The sequence below is a fragment of the Corvus kubaryi genome, unplaced genomic scaffold (genome assembly GCF_017639235.1).
Source record: "Corvus kubaryi isolate FWS band 111438036 unplaced genomic scaffold, C.kubaryi_AGA036_p1.0 37396, whole genome shotgun sequence".
NCBI lineage: Eukaryota > Metazoa > Chordata > Aves > Passeriformes > Corvidae > Corvus > Corvus kubaryi.
The window spans coordinates 23,329,914-23,350,716 of NW_024581135.1; the positions used below are offsets into that span (position 1 = coordinate 23,329,914).

Below are 20,803 nucleotides of genomic sequence, written 5' to 3' on the forward strand. Positions count from 1 at the left end.
TTGTGAAACACAGTGCTTTCCACTTCAGAAGGACAGTGTACGTCCTTGTGGGTGCACCTTTCCTTTCACAGGAGATTTCAGTAAGCAAGCATTCAGTAAGAAAGGCTGCTAGATTAGTTTTATTTTGAATTCCTCTGAAAGTGAGGTATTTTTAAAAAACTTTATTATAAAAACAGTGAAGAGTTTACTCATCAATTGCTATTAAAATATTTCTTGATTTTAAAACCTTTGAAATATTAACACGCATACAAACACAATTTAAGGACTATAAAAAAACAACTAACCAGCTATACCACTAGTACTATGTGCACTACTTAAAGGGACACTTGTCAACTTCTGGGTTGGATCTCTTCAGTTCTGAATATGGGCAGAGGAGCACAGTCCTGTTTGTGCCCTGTTAAGCCAATGTGCCTTATGAGGCACAGGAGTCTTTCCCTGTCTCCCTCCACCTTTGCTGGGTTTTATCCATTTCTCTTAAGCTTTGCAGTTGTGACATGATGCACTAGAAGGGGTATTTTCCACCAACAAAATTCAATAAACTATTCACATGTTACAGTGTACAAAAAGTGGAGCTAAGAATTGGGGTGAATATATACCCTTTCCATTCCAATACTTTTAACTTTAAATAATAGCAAGTACAAGATTTTCCACTCGAGCATCCTCAAGTTGATGATGTCCCTTTAAATATTTGAACTCTATGCTCTGCGCATATGTGTGCTGTTGGTAGGATCATATGCTGCCTGAGGCCAAAGCTATGACATAAGAGACATAAATGCACTCAAGAGAAAGACTTAGTAAGTCAATTCCTTGATAATAAGCCTTTCTGCTGATATTTGCAATAATAATGCCTGCAATATCAGTAATAACCTACTACAGTCTTTGATTCCCTTCATTCAATCCTCATATAGTGTACATGAGACCTGTTGAGAACAAACAAGCCCAGGCAGAATTAAAATTAAGATTTCCATAACAACAAGCGAAGCTTCATGGAAACATGGTGAATTGACTAATTTTTAAGTTTTCTAATTATTATAATCTATGAAATTCATAGTTTTACATTATAAGGCCAAAAAGCATTGCTATGACCAATCTAAGTAGGGTTTTTGGAAATGCCAGCCTTCCTCAATACTATTCAAACCAGACCACATTCCTTTGAATGGGGGGGAAATTCTCCAGGTTTGATTTTAAAGTAGTTAGGGGATGCAAAATCTACCTTTAAAAAATTGTTTCAGTGCCTCACTTTGTCAGTTAAGTACATACAGTTTATTTCTGTAACGATTTTGTCAAGTTTCAATTCCAGGGGCTGGATATTGTCAAACCTTTGGGTTTTAGGCTTTTTCAACTCATCTCTGTTCTGTGAATAGAAACGCAGATACTCTTTCCAAGCATGAAGTTAGAGGAGTATTAAAGTATTGAAGAAATGTTCCCTAACCACATAAGCACTACTTTCTAGTCCTTTCAGATACGCTCGAAGTTCAGAGTTTGTTTTTTATCCACTGTGGGATAAATCATTTGATTCAGCTGCCTTTTGGTAACTGAAATGCTGTATCACCATGTTACATAAACCCTTGGAGTTTTCTGGAGTCACAGCAAGCAAAAGAGAGAAGGGCAGCTGAAGCAATCTGAAATTGGAACTCAAGTTCTGATTATTACTGATAGGAATTACTGTGATTATTAATTTCCTGATCATTAATAACTCTAATTTTATAAAATATTTGCAAAAGCACCATATTAAAGACAAACATATTTGTTCCAAGTCTCACTTAAAACTTGCTTATGACACAAATACAGCAGTAGAGCAGAGGTTACGAGCTTTGTAGACAATATCATTGAAATACTAAACTTATCTTTGAAATAAGCCATAGTACGTAAAATTGTCATTTTTAGTTAAGGCAGGGAGCTGAAAATTTATTTTCATTTGCTCTGGTAATCCAGAGGAAGTTGTGTACACATAGGGTTCAAAAGTCATGTGCATAAAAGGAAGATACTTTACCAATTTTAATATAAACCCTCAATAAAATACAAAATTATCTCAAGAGTAAATATCTTAGGGATACAATATTTTAAATGGATACTGAGGGTACTTTTTGATCATCTTTAAGTACAAATAATTCATGCAAATTCTGTGTCAGCAAAACAATATTTGAGAAAATAAAAAAATTAGGAAAAACCAAAATGAAAATCTGTTACCTCAGAATATCTTTTTATACTCATGTACTATAATGATTTTAATTGCAAAATACTTTATTCCAGTGTATAAAGCTGCATTTACTGTCGGGATTAATTCATTCTACAGTAAAATAATTTATCTGTGCCACAATTCAATATTGTTTAAATATTTATTTTTCATTTCAAAAAGATTAAGTTTCATCTATTTCTTACACAGTCGATATTAAATGTCGCCATTGAATTATCATTATTACAATTTTTAAATTAAATGCATACTAGGTTAAGGCGGACAGTTTTGAGAAAGGGGTATAAGAAAGTATTTCTATGAAAGAACTCCTTAACTGAAAGGAAAGTCTGATTTTCAACTGAATCGAAAACTGACTGTGGCCTATTAGCATGATATTTATCCATTGCAATACTTTAAAAAAGAACCTGCCTACTTATTAGACAGCATGGAAAGTCACCAGGTACTGGCTAGTAGGTTTAATGAACAGGAGAAGCTTTAAGCTGCCATAAATGGGACATTATGAATCAAAATGCAAAAAATACCTTTGTACTGACAGGCCAAATTCTACAGAAGTGTTTATGCATTTGTCTGGCATTACTTTTTGATCAATGGGATGTGTATCTTTTGAAATTAAAAACTACATCTACATATTTGTAAGACCATGGCTTAGTGAATAGCTGTATTTTAAATTAAGTTGCAAATAATTAAGAATATAATTGACAGACAAATAATTATGCAATTTTTTTCCCATAATTTTTCTAATTTATACACCTTAAAATTTATACACCTTAGTTCTATCCACAGTCTTCTAGTACCAATTAAAAACCCCCAACCAATCAAACCTCATGAATGTTTAATTTTAAGAAAGCCTCTATGTTATAAGGATTAATGACTTGGCTGTAAGAAAGGATAGCTTTTCTGCTGTTAAAAATGATCCAAATGTGGTATTTTATTTAAAATCTACATTTAATTGCTACTTTCAACTACAAATTATTAAGTTTGAAATCTAACTAGGATGTTAAACTGTAAGACTACATACAATACATATACAAAAGCCTTATATACTAGACTGCATTTAATGAAACATCAACGATTTAAATTATCTCCTATATGTAAATATGCCTTTGAAAACAAATGTGAATGTCATTAGCATATTGTAGCGCTTAAAACAACCTCAGTAGCTTTACTTTGTAGAAAGTTAAAAGTGTTTATAAATCTGCAGGTATCAAAAGATCTAGATAACCAGGAAACACATAGATCATATGGATTCACTGACAGCAGTATTACCTTTAAGAAAACTTTGAACTACAGGCAAGACTGCAGTACAAAAGATAACAGATATTCCCCATCAGGAGCAGTGACTGACAGTGTTTTTGGAATCCACAGGATTCATTTTGACAGCTGACAAGTGACAGCATTTTAGAATCTACTTGCTATGTGAACGACTAATTAACTGAATTTATTGCTACGCAAAGACACATTAACCTGATGAAAGGCTTGAGTAAGTCTCAAGGTTCAGTGCGTATGTGTGTGAGATCAAGATATTTTACAGGTTTATTCAAGATCAGCTGAAGTAGCCCTTCATTAGGTCTTCATGGAAATAAGACAACTGTATACCATCAACCCTTCAAGATGAATGCTTGAATCTGCTACCACATTATCCAGTCTGGCAATTAACATATACAATTAAATGTACATAGATCTGCATGGGCAGAAAGAAGGAGAAATGCAGAAATAAAGGGAGACTCTGACGCATCCACATGGGAAATGTAGGTTCAAATTTTGAGCTGCACAATGTTAGGCGAGTGCCACAACTAAATGGAACTGAACATGGTGGCTCACAACTCCTATTTCTTCTCACTTGCTACTGCACCTTCATAAAGCAGGAATTCCACCCTGGAGGGCAAATTCAGCAATTCTAGCTCTAACAGGCTGCCTGATTAAGTGGTGGAATCACTATCCCTGAAACTGTTCAAAAGCCATCTGGGTGTGGCACTTGGGGATATGGTTTAGTGGTGAACACGGTGATGGCTGGATTTGATTATCTTAGAGGTCTTTATCACCCTCAGTGATTCTATGTTCTATCTCAAATCCTGTGTTCATTTGGTGTCAATACAACTGGTAATCTCTGATGAAAAATATTTTGTTGAAAATACCACAAAAGCTTCTGCCAGTAACAGTTCAACCACAGAAAATGAACAGCTGAAAGACTGAACAGATATATAATAATTGTGAAAACTTCTGTTATGGAGTAGCAATAAAGATGAATATTTTCCTGCATAGCACAAAAAATTTTTACATAAATTCAAGCTAAAAAAAAAAAATAAATTAACATATCCTAAATATAGTCAGAACTTAATATTGTAGAAAGAACACCTCTCAACACCTGTGTTCCTGCCCACTTTTATACACCAAGTTGATTACAATGGCAGTGCTCCTGTTAGAGAAGGAAACTAAATGTGCAAACAGGAGGAGCAGAGAGGTATTTATGTCCATAACATATTGTTATTTTAATTCACAGCAGATCTTAAACGATAAAACTCCCTTTCTTAATAGTAAGATGTCTACCAAATGTTTGATTGCATAGTTTACCTGTTAGAACCATTCTGTAAGAGTATGAGTATTTATTTGAGTATATAAATTATGAAGAATTTAGACTAGAATCATAACTCTAATAAAAATTACATGACATGATAAATTAGGAAGTAGTGTTGAAAAATAGAGTTTTATTTCATTTGCTATTAATAATAGATGTAATTGAAGAAATCTGCAAACCTGGCATGTTCATACATTTTTTACACCAAAGATATGCATTAGTTTTTCATTTCCATCCTTACAGATTTCTAAAACCTAATTACTCAGAATAGCAAGGTAGGTTATTATTGAAAAGAACACAGAAAAACCAAGGAGCTGTGAATATCAGCCATGTCATAAGAATTCAACTCATATTTTAAATACCTTAGCAAACTTAGTTAAAAGCTCCGTTAAATAGCTGTTATTTGAACAGAACTTTCATCATGTTATAGCCCTGTACCCTATAATCATGCGGTAGTTCTGTCATGTTGGAGCTAACAACTTTCATCATTTTGTCAGTTCTGTCTACAAAACAGAGAATTACCTTCACAAGTTCCTGAGATTTATGCTTTTAATTACCTCCTATCCGCTTCACTACCCCTCATACCCAGAGGATCAATATAATCTTATTTATAAGGAAAATGTAAAACCTTTGACTAAAGACAATGACAGTTCTGTAGATTTTTATGTGATGCTATTGATTATTTTGTTTATTATCTCTTTGACAGCATAAATAATTCATTTAAATTTGCAAAGTCAACTTTTGGTAATACTTGCCTAAACTTCAAAAATTTTCCTTCTGGCTTTTTCAAAAGATGAGCACTATCATCACATCATTTTTATTAGCTTTAAATACATTCAATAATAAGATGATCTTTATTGTCTCTTAATGCCAGGTTTTTACATCTGCTTTTCTGATCTGCCTACAAGGTGTTTCCTCCTGATTTTTGAAGTCACCTCCTGGTTTTTGAGGTAACTTGCTGTCATTACCCACACAGCAGCACACTGTGCAAACCCAAGTTTATTTTCAATCCAATTATACCCTATGAACAAGATGGTGCCTACCAGGCTGTACCACAACCAAAGACATTTCTATAAGAAACAGAAAATGTGCAAACGGAAGCAGACACTTATTTTAGGCGTGATCAACAGATGATAAAATCTGTTTACAAAAAGAACACCACCAAACAAAAATCAGAACAATAATGCATGTGGAGTGCTGGCATCATGTATTTGCAAGTTTGGACTATAGAGAAGTCTGGCTGCTGGAAAAAGGGATTGGATTAGTACTGACATTATTGTATAGTGCCTAAGCTCCTAAAACTCTGTGGAGCATCACAGAATCATCTGGGTTGGAAAGAACCTTTAAGAACAAGTTCAAACGTTAATTCAGCACTGCCATGTTCACCACTAAAACATGTCCCTACACATCTTTTAAATACCTCCAGGGGATGGAGACTCCAGCTAAAACCGTGTGTCACTTCCCTTCCCCCCTCCAAATGGAGGAACAAAAGGAAAAGATCATGGGTTGAGATAAGAACAATAAGAACAATTTAATGGAAGCAGCAATGAGATAAGAAGATGAGCAGTAAGAGCAACAATATTAAAAACAAAAGGTATTAAAAAAAGAAGTTCCCACCAATAAATAATACAGGTCTGCTCCATCCGCCACATTCATGTGAGTGGAAGGAACCCCTTCTTAAAGAGAGTCCCTTTTGCCCACTCCTAGCAACGATGTGAGGTGGTCTAGAACAATCCCCTGGTCATGGGGGATTGTCTAGAACAAACCCCATGGTCATGCCCCTCCCAGCTACTGCAAAACATTAGCCCTCTCCTGGGCAGAACCAGGACACTCACTCAAGATGATTTTTGTTTTTGCAAGAATGTCTGTAGTATATATAATTAATATCCCCATCCAAAAGTATGTAATTAATCCCAGAATTCTTAAAAGGAAGAAGAAAGTATTTTTTCAAAGGTTAAGCTAGATCTTTCACAGCATATCTTGCTTCCTCTTGTGGAATACAGTTACTCCCCTTGCTCTGGTGGCCTTCAAGTTACTGTAAAATCTGACTCACTATCACAATCTGTTCCATGGAGAGAATTCTTCCTCTTCTACTGCCTAAGTCTCTCATGGTAGTAAGTATGACTGAGTATTTTTCATTTTTTCTGAGCTGGATCATAACATAAGACTTGTAGCTTGAACTTCATTGACACATTAGTCACTGCTGCACTGGAGCACATGCTGTGTCATCACCATGAAGAAATTAAAAAGTAACATATTTACAGATAATTTGATACAAAGATGTAAACACCTGTGTTTATTCCAAAACACTGAAGCACATCCAACTGCAAGTGTTAATGGCTAACGTTGCTTTTTTTCTTTTTTAAACTATTTTTAGAAAGAGTATGTTCCTCTGCATAACAGAATAAAGTTTATGCAGACTAGAGTAAGTATCTCATCAAGCATACTGTTTAATCAACCTCATTAACTATCAATCCTCATAACACTATCCTTCTTAAAATTGAGATTTCTATCCTAAATCAACTGCACTTGGCTCCTGGTATCTACTACCATTAAAAACCAGTTTAGGAAAGAGCCCTTTCCTCTATTCCCTCCTCACATTTTTTTTGCCCTTTCTCTAGTCCTATATTTTTATGCTTTTCCTCCTCACTGAATCCTGCTTCTCTCTCTCCTCTCTTCAAAATAAAAGAAAAAGAAAAAAAACGGAAAGAAAAGGAAATAAAAGTAAACCAGAAGGCAAACTGAATGAGTGGGGGTTCAGTTCCAGAGGCAGGCATCCCATGTAATTTGGCATGTCCTCAGGTGTCCTTTGTCAGTTAATCAGCCTGCTGGGGATGTCCCAGACACCTCAGATATTCAAACAGCACGACACTTAGATTTAGGCACCTAATTCCACTCTGAAGTCCTTCAGGGGAATTTTATCTGTAAAAGTAGTATCAGCCTTATAGCAGTGATAACTGAGGTTGCTTCAACAACATTTTTTGCATGATCTACTTCAGATACTCTTGCTGGAACTCAAAGTTCAGGCTATTAAGACAACTTTAGTTTGCTCTTACTTCAGAGATGACATTTTATTTTTCTGTTTTGCAAGACTTTGGATCACCTCTTCTGTACTACAGTTTTTTTCTGGAGTTGACAGAGTTTGGAAGGGGTGTTCAAACCAGTTGTATCAGAATTTATTAGCAGAAATAGACAACCTCCAATCTGAACAAAATGCAGCTAAAAATATTAGAAAGAGACAGACAGAGTATGATGGTGAATGTCTGTAAGTATGAGTCAAACCCTGTAATTTCTTTTTTTAGAAGAGGACATATCAGGTTAAGACTAGACAAAATTCTGAATCTGTACACAGAGGTTTTCTTCATGTTGTACGTTAAAAACTGAAGACTGGGAGATCTTGAAGAGTTCAGTTAGAAAATATTGTTCAAATTATAATATGGCAGAAGAAAAATCATTCTAGGAACTTTATTTTTGAAAATACAGATCCATCACTTCAACATATGTTTACTCCCACATTCAAGACAACCTATTTTTAAATATTTAAAATTTAAAATTTCCTCCCATCCCTGATCTTTCTTTTCCTGCAGGTAGCTGCAGATCCTTGCCTCTAAATCCCTGCCAGAATACGCTCACCAAAGCTAAACCTGCAGACTTACAAGCAAAAGAAACCCCAAACCTTTGCAATTCACTGTATTAATTTAGTAGGAGGTTTGACAACTATAAATTGACTAGTCTGACTTTTTTTTTTTTTTTTTTTGGTTTATTGATTCAGACCAGTGAGTGTCCACAGCACAAGGAAAAGATTGCAGGCAAGGAAACCAATTTTCTTCTCATAGATGAATACCCACTGCCTGTATGTTTCTTGTGCAATTGAGAAAACATCACCAGAATGAGGTCAGAATCCTCAAACATCATGCAAGTGAAATTCATTTAGGAGAATGAAAATAAAAACAAAAACCCAAAAAGACAATTAATAGTTTCGTTTTGCCATTTTTACTTCATTTAATTGCATAATTTAGGTCAGAGATAGTTCAAGGGAATAAAATGCCTATCAACAACAAATATGTCAGCCTTGTAGAGCTAGAAGAAATTGCAAGTGTAAAGTTGCACATTCTGCAATGTGCTACACTGAAGTTTTAATGAAGATTAGAAGTGTTTGCTGCTACTCAAAAGCATGTCACATGGTGGAACTGATTCTCTGAAAGATTCAGCAGTTACAAGGTTCACACATACCTGACTCCCTTCTTCCCCAGTCAGCAAACAAAGGATGGATTGTAAAGATTATTCCACGCCCTGAGCATAATTTCACATTATTTTTGGTCCAAAGGGACCAAAAAGAAAAACATATGCAGAGTCCAGATTTTTATTTCTGCGCAGGAGCTTCAACAAGCTAAGAAAGAACTGTGAGTTTGCAGAGCTTGGTTGAAACTCCTCTAGCATTTCCTCAGTGAAACTATAACAATGCAGATTATGGGGGGGGGGGGGAGGGGTGTCTATTTGGATAGGCAAGAACAACATCCAAATAAAAAAGATCTCACTCTCAGAAAAAAAGATGCGACACATGCTCAAATAAATAATTCTTAACGTCAAATGACTGAACCTGAAGAAGAGATTTAAAACCTTATGTACAGCTTCTCAGGAGAAGCTGAATAACCCAATGAAAGGCTAGAAAGCTTTTAAAATGAAGACTCATTCTCCAAATATTCATAGGTGTTGAGGTTATGAAATATTTGTGAAACTTCGATTTATATCTGAGTATCTTCTGGTATTCGTTACACTGCTAGAACCTTAGCACTTTCCAAAATCAAATTTCTATGTTGTTTGTGAATGTCCTGGTAAACTAAACTGCTGTAGAAAGTAAGGTGCTGCATTTCAGCATGTAAAATATCACAGCCATGGTGCTTCATCCTTTCTTACAACCATTCATCACAAAAGGATGATGATATTTTCTAGTAACTACAACCGAATATATTCACTAAATTTAGGAGGGAAGAGCACACCACCCTATTGAATACATCTGGCCCAGAAGAAGCAGCATGACTATAATTGGCCATGCTTTTTGTGATGCCACTATTTAAAGCAGAATATGATATGCATTTTGTTCTACTTTGTAAGTCAAGGAAAAATTGCTTGGTTGACAGGTGTACAAAATGATAAACATTTCAGCTTTTTTTTTGTTTATTTGTTTCAAGCCACTCAATTGTGATTCAATTTGTCTGCCTGAAGTGCTGTTTGTCCACCTGAATGTCAGCACAGACAAAGTGAGTGACTCCTCTGGGGACAGGATCAGAGGGACCCCGACCTCAAGAGGAGACAGAAGAGTAAGGACAGCCTGAGCTGCCTCACTGGTGATGGAGTAAGATCCAGCTCAGAAGCAGGATCCATGAAGCCAAAGGAAATTTTAAGAAATGTTATTGGTTCCTTGATTTGATCAGTAAAAGTAGATACCTGGATCAAGGATCAGAGCATAAAGATTTTTTTTTTTCCCCTTAAATCTTAACCTTAAAGTAGAAAGACAAGCAAACTAAATTTAAAATAATGACTTTTGAGATCAGTTAACTAAGCAGATATTGCCACTTCAAAGGAAGTTTAATAAGCTTGTCAAATGATGACAGATTTAGAAATCAAATTGAAGCTAAGATGGCACTGCTTCAAAATCCTTACCAGCCTAGACACGAAAGCCATACTGGGGAAAACACTTTATGAGACATTTTTCAAAGTGCAGTTTTAGAGGCAGAGAAAACCAGGGTAATGGGTATAGGTGCTTTACTGCAAATCTCAAGGAGCACAAAATAGTCAGAGGCTTTGAGGGGGTGCCTGCCATCTATTTCTGAGACCAAAATTATGACAGAAAAATATATAATATTAACGTATCACTTAGGGATCTATTCTTGCCCTCAAGATAAAACCAAAAATCTGGGAATTTGGGTTTACTTTTATTAATGTAATGACATTATTAAGTAGTCTCCAAGAACAAATACACATTCTTAAACTTTCAAAGGTCATAATTTTCTTAGATATAGTTTCCTTGAATTTCTTTTGGTTTCTTTGGGTACTCTTTTGTAATGGTTTTTTTAAATTAACCTTCAGAAAACAGTTTCTTTGAATTTCTCACTCAAGATGACAACTAGAACTGTTTATATTTATTATGAATGAAAGTTATTGGAAGAGTGACTTTATTGAGAAATTGAAAGACATATCAGCAAGGATGTACAAACAACAAGAAAAAGCTATCTCTTCTGGAAGAAAAGCAAATATGACCTGGAGAACTCGCTGGGAAGGTTTTCTGCTTCACCTCCTTTTTAAAAAAAAAACAACTCAGACAAACATTTCTTTTTGCAATACTTCTTGAAGGTTACTGTACCGTCAAATGGGATCTCACCAATGGACTTGGCAGTGGCTATTGTGCCAGAGCTATCCAAGAAAATTAAATATTCATGCTCTATGGACTCCTGCCTCTGAGTGGACAAAACAGCAACCCATCAGGCTGAGCAGAATGTAGGCAGAATGAGTTATTTGAGGAAAAGAAGTTTAGGTTAATTATACCTAATGCAACAAAACAAAAAAAAAAGGAAGGAACATAGGCAATACTCACATCAGAGTTAAAGCGAAGCTGGCAGACATTACAGGAAATTATTTGTTTCTTCTTTGGGGGAATGGACACTCCAAAAGTATGGTTTATGACTGCTTTTTGCACAGGATCCATCTGGAGAACAAACAATAATCAATTTACAACTTTTCAGGGCAGTAAAAAGTACAGAAGAAAAATCAAAAAAAATAACACTTCCAGCAGAAAGCTCTTTTCTTTTCTTTTTGGAGATAAACAGGAGAAATAAGATCTGAGCACTCACAATAATTAGATTTAACACAGGTTAGGGAATTGGTTAACACAGGTTAGGAAATGCCAAAGCTGATGAAGAAAAGGCAGCTTCATTGTTGCTGTCATCCCCAGGTTATTAAATAGATCCTTCCCCAACCCCGCACATCCTGTGGGCTGCAGGGCCCCCCAACCACAGCTGAATTGCAAAGAGCTCCCTGAAAGCCCTCCCCTATCACCCACTGACCCAACAGACATACTACAGAAGCCACTTCTGCACTCTGACAAGTCACTGTCGTTTATTTCTACATGTTTTCCTTTCAGTGATAAATATTAGCATTTATTTGTAAAATATTCTCTCCTGGAGATCTCTTTGTGAAAGGAGGTCCTTTGCAGGCTCCATTACAAATACCATTTGCTGGGAAAAGAGGTTGCAATCCCCAAACATTTCCATGCAGAACTGATGAGTGACAGAACCCACGGGAAGGCTGAAGTTCAGAGGAACATGAAGGGAGTGTTTGTACCAGGAAAGTTAGCATGCTTCAGAAAACATTTTAACACTGTAAAAAATGTGAAACAAGTGAAAAAACTGAATATATTACTCCTAAATTTGACGGAAGCTTTTCAGGAGCTCAGAGCTGATTACATCTTTGCTAAATATCAGGACTCCTGTTGGTCACGAATATGCTCAGGATCACAGAGCACTCTGTTGTTAACACTGCAGAACCTGGGGAATGACACAGGATGTTCAGAAAACAGAGTTTATAACTGCTACTGTGTCGAGACCTCAGTCATAACATGTTATTCTTCCTGATGTGACATGAATACAGATTAAAATTAATTTCCTGATGCAAAAATATTCAAACATAATTTTCTAATTAAAAAAAAAGCAGAATATCTGGTCTGGTCTCACAACTGATCCTGCTCTGAGCAGGAGATTGGACCAGACGACACCTGAGAACCCTTTCAACCCAAATGACCCTATGAGCATCTGTGCATGTGTGGTCCCTCATCCGTATCTAAGATAAGCACTGGATTCTGAAGAGGAAAGGGAAAAAAATGCCAGTTTACAACCAGAAGATAAGTGCTCATTTCCTCATTTGTTTTTAAACCATTTTGGAAGAAAATAGTTTGATTTGTTATAAAGTTAGATTTTTCTGAAGCTTGCTTTGTGACCACAGTGATGGTTCTTTCAGTTACAGTACTACTGGAAGAAACCAAACCTGGCTGTTTAATCCCAGGTGATGCACAACACACACTTGGTACTAAGCCGACTTGCAAAAGGAGGAGAGAACAGCTGAAGTAACTGATTCATTAAATAATTAGAACAGTAAATTATCTGCTTCCAGACTTTCTAAACATGAAGATAAAGACGGTAATTTTCCCTTAATACAAATCTTAAGCTGCCAGAGAAGCCTGCACTACTGAAGGTTTTCTTCACATATATATACACACACAAAAAAACAAATTCAAGAAAAACATACTGCATTGTATTTGCATAAAGAAGATATTCTTCAAATTTATTACATATCACTGAAAACTTAATTTGTTTGGACCATGCCTACATACGTTTCTTGCTGCATTCATTTTAAACCAAATGCATGATTTTGTAAATGGCATCAGTAATAAATTCTCCAAAGAGGTAATTTAATTTGTATCAGCTTTTGCCACTGAACACTGTATTTCATTGCCACAGGGGTACCACATGACAATACAGAATTAAAACCACCTCGTCTGGAATGATCTGCTGAATTATTAAATGATGCAGTATTGTTGTAATGAATGTCACAAAAGCTAAGAAAAACTTGAAATAAATACCCTTGTTTCCTGTTTCTATGACATAGTGAGAGCTCAAAGTCTAAAAGCTTAAAACACAATAAAAAAAAAATTTTCTGACTTGTACCATTTATGGCATCACCCTTCATAGTACATCACAATTATACATGCATATTAAAAGTTTTTTGAGCATCCACTTTATAATAGATATGACAGTCAATACATACTACATTTATAATACATGTTAAAAGATTGCTGTATTAGTGAAGAGTTGGCTGGATTTTTCCTTAAATGGAAAAAATGTTTTACATTTCAACTTAACTACTAATTGTTAATCAGTTAATCTAGAAGAAAAGAGTAATGCTCAAAAGTACCTCAACCATTTGAAGTGTCTGAGATCAGTGAAAAGAAATAGCAAAAATACCCACTAGTGTCTGCAGTCCCGTTTAAAAAAAAAATACAAAGGGAAGAAGCAGTGATCAATGACTCCTCTGTGCATTCCAAATAACAATCCACAGTGCTAGTGCAAGGCAAGGCACTTCACAACCCCACAATGCAGACTATGCACACAGTCCCAGTTTCAAACAGATGTAGCAGCACAAGGACACAAATCTAGAAAAATAATGCAGCTCACACTGCCTCCAGAAAGTACCACTTGTGATCCCCCGGGGAGCGGTTAACGATCCTTCCCAAACCGGAGCCCTGCATGCAGCCTGGTCATGATTAGAATTCAAGAAGTGCAACATTAACAATTAATAGGCTTTAAATACATCAGAAACTGGGGTGGATTACAGCATGCTGGAAAAATAAAATAGTATCTCTCTGTTAGAAGATTAATGCTGCAGGGTAAACTGATCTTAGATCACTATACAATATTATCCTCTTCATTGCAGGGCAGGAGGGAGTAGGAAAGAGGGAGAGAGTTATTTGTTGAGGTATTTATTAAGAAATGACACAGCATAGTTTGCCCAGTGGGGAGCACCAGTATTTAAGAACCAGATCTATAAAACAAAATAATAACAGAAGCTAACCACATAATAACAAGCTACCACAAATGCAAATAAAAATCTGCACTACGCTGTTTACGCTACAGGGGGAATTAATACAGCAATTCATAGTGCTCTGGTAGCCATAACTAGGTTTAACAACCTGTTAGTGTTGTTCTCCTATTTCTATTGGTTTAACTAAAAGTTAAATTTAAAAATATCTTTCCAAGAAAGTTGAAGATACTATCTTTTTTGCGATGAGGCTCCTTAAAACCACCCAAACTATTGACATGAGTGAGGATTAAGGAAATTCAGACAGAAATACTCTACAACTACCAAGACTTGTGATGAGAACTTTTAAAGCACTTAAAAAATATAAGTCTAGCAACAGACAGGACAGAACAGGAGCAGCACAAACAGACATTGTATTTCCTGCTGCTTTTTTCATATTTTCCCACCAAAAATTTTTCAGAGTCAGGTGTTTCTGTGTATTTGATAAATTCCAGTGACTTCCTCTTGCACAGTTACCCCTGAAACTGATGTAAACCAGTTTGCACTCTTTGCATGCAGTTCCAATGCCTACAGTCTGCTGTGCCAAGAAATTAATTCTTTTTGTTTAAATACAGCTTCATACCATTCAATTTTATAAGACCTGTACCACACCCCCAGTTACCTCTGTTCTGCTCAGTCATTCTGCATACGGAAATCATTCCCTTCCTTTCTACATTCTTGTTGCCCATCTCAATTCCACCAAAATTTAACTAATTCTATTAAGTATATTGAAGATATGGACAGGAACCATATAAAATACTCTGGGTAGATCAGTATTGAACTCTGAGCTGATGTTTTCAAGGAACCACTATTATAAACCTGAGATCTCACTCCCAAGTCTTGATGGCCAATTCCCAGCACGCTATTTTCTAAGTGAAGTTTTGTGAATTTTTACTTCTGTGTGCCTCACTTTAGAATTATCTAGATCTAACTTCACCAACCATTGTTGTCTGGCTTGTCAGTCTCATCAAGGTCTTTCACAGTTTTTGTGGTCTTTCTTAGTCCTCACTACCTTGGAGAACTTTGCCAATAGCAAGCTTCCTCAGCTCACTTACCTCCCAAGCATCTTTCTGTCATGCAAGGATCCTCTTATGCCAGTTAGTTTTTTAAAAAAAATCTTTGCCAAGGGGTTCTGTGAAAATCCTTTCAGTAATTCAGACTGTAGATTTAAACATCCTTATTCACATGTTTGTTGACCCCTACAAACAGGCTTGTAAAGAAGGATTTCTCTTTAAAAAGGAATTATTTTGACACTTTACAGGCAGTTTACAGGACTAGGAATTCTATTATACTGTTCTTATTGAGATACCTGTTCATTTCCTGGCAAAAAAACCCAAAAACAACCCTTTCATGCTCCATGGAATGGGTTTTAAAACCTGCATCATATTTGCCACTTTTTAGTCCTCAGGTACAAAGGCAATTTTAGATGAGCTGTTACACCTTATCATCAGCAATTCAAGAAGTTCATCCTTGAATTCTCTTATCATTCTTGCTACCAGCAACTCTCCCTGCCCTGCTGTATATCATGGTACCACAGATTATTCTGGTGACTCCTGGGAAAGGAATCAGACTACAAAGAGACATGAAAGTAGGTACAAGAAGATGAGAAAAAAAACATGCTCAGGGAGAAGTCATTTGGTGGAACTGAAGTTCTGGTTATTTTGAAAGATCTCTTTATACACAGCAGAGAGTACAAACACCAGTTTGTGAGCCTCAGAAACAAAAATATAACCTGAGTAAGGTTTAAAACTGTGACTGGCAGTGTACGCCCTGTTACCATCTTATCGTGATGTAACTCTTGGGTCAAATACAGAGTTAACTGTTAGACAAGATTTTGTAAACATAATATTGGCAGTGGGTATGAAAGATGTAACTCAGTATCACTTAACCACCAAGCATAAAAAGCTGCTGAAAAACACAGAGAGCAGCCTTCAGCATACTGTGTTGCTTTACTCTGATAAAGAGAGGTTTTAAACTGTGTGTGGAACAAACTGATAATATAATCCAGTATTTCCCTCTGGAAAAAAACACTGGCATACATAAAATACCAATGCAACATCTAAATTAAGTTCTGTAACTCCTCATGTGTTTAAGCTCCAGTTGTTATGGAAGTCAAGCATGCTGCCACTGTGAAGAATGATCATACAGTGAAGCTTATCATAAATTCTGCCATATATACACAGCCCCCTACCATAACTGTACATATAATAATGACTAAAAGAGTGACAGAAGTGAATACACATACTCAGCAAAGCACATACTTAAAATGCCCAGCAAAAAATCAGAAACATTAACATTGTGATGTCATGCTTGACATGCCTGGCTGACATAAACCAGCAAAAATCTCTTCTCTCCACGTTTGTGCTGCTTTTGTTCCAACAGGGAACATATTTCTCATTTGACTAATTCTAAGCATAATTTAGTGTTCAAGTCACTGCAATTCTGTTATACATTTCATTGCTTATTTTGCATCACCAGGAGCACTTGTGTCAGCTCTGCTGACGGAGCTCTACTTGAAAGGGGATTGTAGCAAAATGAGTGTCACTATCTTTTCTCAGGTATCAAGTGACAGGACAAGAGGAAACATCCTCAAATTGTACCAGAGGAGGCTTAGATTGGATACAAGGAGAAATGTATTACTGGAAGGGTTATCAAGCATTGGAACAGCCTGCCCAGGGAAGTGGTGGAGTCTCCATCCCTGGAGATATTTAAAAGAGGGTATATGTGGCACTGAGGGATATGGTTTAGTTGCGGGCTTGGCAGTGCTGCATTAACAGCTGAACACAATGATCTTAAGGGCCTTTTCCAACATAAATCATTCTGTGATGTGAACAACTTTCTTTTCTTGCATGAAAGCCATCAATATTCCCTGTGCATCAGCTCTCCTTGAGTAGCACAGAGTGTCTCCACAGAGATGTAGTTCTGTACAGTGAGCCTGCAGCTCTCTAAACACTACCTCCCTACACCTGTCTCTATGCTCCTCACAACATTTTGGGGCTGTTAAAAAACAGGCAGATGTAGATGGTCAATAACTCAGATTCTCAGCAGCTGATTTGGAGACTTGTGCAAATGCTTCATTGAACAAAAAGAATAATTGTTTTACAACATTATAAAGTTCTTTTTACTGCAATCCTGTAGTCTAACTGAGGGTTGCTTTAAGAATTATTTTTAGGAGGCTCTCTCAGTGTACTTACACATAGCACATTTGCACAGAGCATGAAATCTGGATCTCAGGGAAATCAAACCCAACCATACTCAGGTTACAGCAAATCCATGATTTTACTTTTTCTTTTTAAAATTCTGAGCAGATGTCTTTCCCCAAGTGCAGAAAAACATAAGCATCCACTGAGAAAGAATTCAGACCACAGGGACTAGCATCTGCATTCCCTTACACATGATTCCTAAAATACAACAACAACATTGTACTCTCAAGGCAAATCTCTCTGAATGCAACTTCTCACTGTGTTTGTCTGTCCCCTCAATTTGGCAGCAAGCTGCAACTTCCCTGAGGGAAAACAGTGGCTGTGACAGCTGTGACCTCCACACACTACTACTAGTCAGTGTAATCAGCCTGGAAGCATCTTAAAACAAACCAAAAATCTTGCTGTAATTCACTTGTTAACATGTCAGATACTACAGCTGTCCATGGAGAGTTGCTGAAATAAGAGTGAGTACTGAAAAATAAAAAAGCAAAGAGCACCTTTGGTGTTTATACTTCTACTTCATTTTTAGTACAAGACAACTAAAAGGACACTCAAAGCTGAAAACAACCTTTTAGATCTTAAAAGAAGTATTAGAAATACTAATAAATTCAGCTTTCTCGTTTTCCTTTTAGATTAGGTTCAGCTAATTTTGCTTTTGCAAATTTCACGTTATTTCTGTTAACGTGCAGGGCTATATCCCTGGACTTCAGAGACTGATTTTCCATCTCCAGTTCCTAGCAGTTAATTCTCCCTCCCTATATTATGTCCAGCCCTATGGTATAATGCAGAGCCTCTGGGTATGCTACCCTTTTGCATGTTCCCCTTCTAAAGTAAAGTTTGCATGGAAAAATGAAAAAGAGGCTGATTCTCTTTGTGTGCCTGCATTCACAATCACACAGAATACTGAATGCGATGTCTGAAGTGATTTACAGATTTGGGTTAGGCCAGAGGGAACCATTACATCTGATTTCCTGAAAAATTTATGACATAATTTCATTCATTGAAAAGGTTCAGTCCTTCCTATTACAAAGTCCAATAATTTGTGGTCAACCAGAGCCTAAATTTTAGGAGAAAAACCACCTCAACAGCTTGATTTAAAAGTTTCCAAACAGGTTAATCTACATCACTGTGGAAGCAATGCTTTTCTGAGTTAGTATAAGATACTCAATCTAGTTGTGCTTCTCTATTAAAGGTCACTCTAACCTCAAATACCTCCTGAATAGTGCAGGCACTCATACACTGCAATCATGTTAGCTCTTAACCCCCTCCTTGATAAACCAAGTTCCTTAAGCTGCTCTCAATACAAACCTTGATTCCTTTGCTAGCTTTTCTCCAACTCCTTTTCAGATTTTCAATATGCCATTGAAGCACAGGTACTAAAAGCTAGAACAAATGCTCAAATATACTTTCTCTTTACCTACCTAATGACATCCTTTCTGTTTTAACAAGAAGTGCATTCATCATCTTTCCTCAGCATCGACTTGGGAAATCTTTACTGATGATGCACATTTATCCATCCCGTGTGCTAGCACAAGTAATTTCACCATCACACATCCTTCTCTCACTTAGGATGTTTTCTGACCCAGCCTCGTAGAGGGCTAAAATAGCACCACACTGGGAATCTTATGTTAAAGCAGGGACTGCTTTCAGTAAGGTCAGCACTTAGGAATTTGAAAACCATTGCTGGACCAAGATCAGGAGGCTACTGATGAATCCCAGTCTTCTCAGTAGAATTTTCTTTCTCCTAACCCAATTCTGAAATCATGGGTTAAACCAACATAAGCAAAAGGAACAACTGAAACAAAACGAAGGATTTTCTAATATTTTGCTTTTCTGGCCTCCTCTGTCTTTGCACTACTCTAGCCTACACCAAGTAACTGATATTAAAGATCAAAATCAAAGATAAATAAACTGTCAACTCCTCCTACCTCTCTCTTCTTTCCATGTAATGTGATAATTAAGCATAGAGGTCAAAAGGTAATTGAGAAAACACCTTTTAATTACTTTTTACTACTATTTTTTCAGTGTTGTGAATATTTTCTCTGCCCTTCCTTCCCTTCATGCTTGTATATTTATTGCATGGTAAAAAAAGTTTCTGGGTTAGAAAATTATAATCAGGATAGTCTTAGAAAGAATTTTCCAAAATTAAATACCACTGCTGTTTGCTGTTTTAGAAATCTTTGTGTAAAAGATAATGAAAATGTAGTATTTCATTCCTATAGAAGTACTTGACCCAAAGAAAGAACTGATGAGACATCACAGAAAAAAACACCTAAATCTGGTCTCTGCTTCTTCTAAGGCTTATTCTCAAGCAAGGATATAAATACATTAAAGGATTGAGTTGGTTATGAGAACACCAAGAATAGATTTAACCTTTATGGTAAAAATTGTCCAATGTTCCGCTCCAGACAAGAAGGGAGACTTTCATGAGTGAAATAAAGAAACAGAAAGCTGCTGAGAATGTTTCAGGATAAAAGAGAATTCCCCACCAAACAAATGGAGAATAAGTAAAAAAGCAAGTATCTGCAGCTCAGTGCTTTTTCTTATATGAAACTGAACCAGCGTTAAGTATTGGGCAGCTTCTTTTTTAATCCATCCAGATTACTCCTCTACCATTGCACAATACTTTGGATCTGTAAAATGAACTGCTAAGAGACAGACCAAACCTGAGAAAAAGAGTAAGGTCCAAATCCAACGGTTAAGCTAATGCTCAAGGAATATAACAGTTTTCTTTCCCTCTGTGGCTATGCTGGCTCACAACTTTAACTGTATATGAATAATTTCATCTGAGCCTTATATTATTCATTTGTAGAATGGGGATAAAAATATTTGCAACCCCATAAAGAAAGATGAAAGGTCTAAACAACATGTTAAAATCATCTGATAGAAGGGGCTATATAACTGCTATTTATTATTAAAGCTGCTGTTATTCAGAGCACTCAGCTGTGTTCAGCTAAACAAAAAATCATTACCGTCTTGCAAAAAAATTACCAGCAAAAAATAAAAACATACTGTAGTTTGAGACTTGCTGAAAAACAAACCAATAACATACTCTGAAAGCAAAACTATTCTTGTTACAATACCTTTTACCAACTGACAGTAAAATAATACAAATAGGTAAAATAATATGAAAAGGTACCTTTCAGCAAAATCTTGCCAAAAGATTCAGGCCTAAGAGTTTGTACTCAGAAAAGGAGC

At 36.2% G+C, this 20,803-nt stretch overlaps 1 protein-coding gene across 10 annotated transcripts in view; it reads right to left on the reverse strand.

Annotated features, from left to right (window-relative positions):
• Nucleotides 1–20,803, reverse strand: part of ZNF385B (zinc finger protein 385B) — a 165,572-nt gene that overhangs the window by 27,249 nt on the left and 117,520 nt on the right. For 9 of the 10 annotated variants that reach the window (XM_042041117.1, XM_042041116.1, XM_042041115.1 and 6 more), the window contains one exon: nucleotides 11,368–11,478. In XM_042041117.1, coding sequence (XP_041897051.1) covers nucleotides 11,368–11,478 — 111 coding nt within the window. Of the gene's footprint in view, nucleotides 1–11,367; nucleotides 11,479–13,739; nucleotides 13,815–20,803 lie in introns of those variants that run through there. The other variant, XM_042041123.1, reaches the window with a different exon arrangement.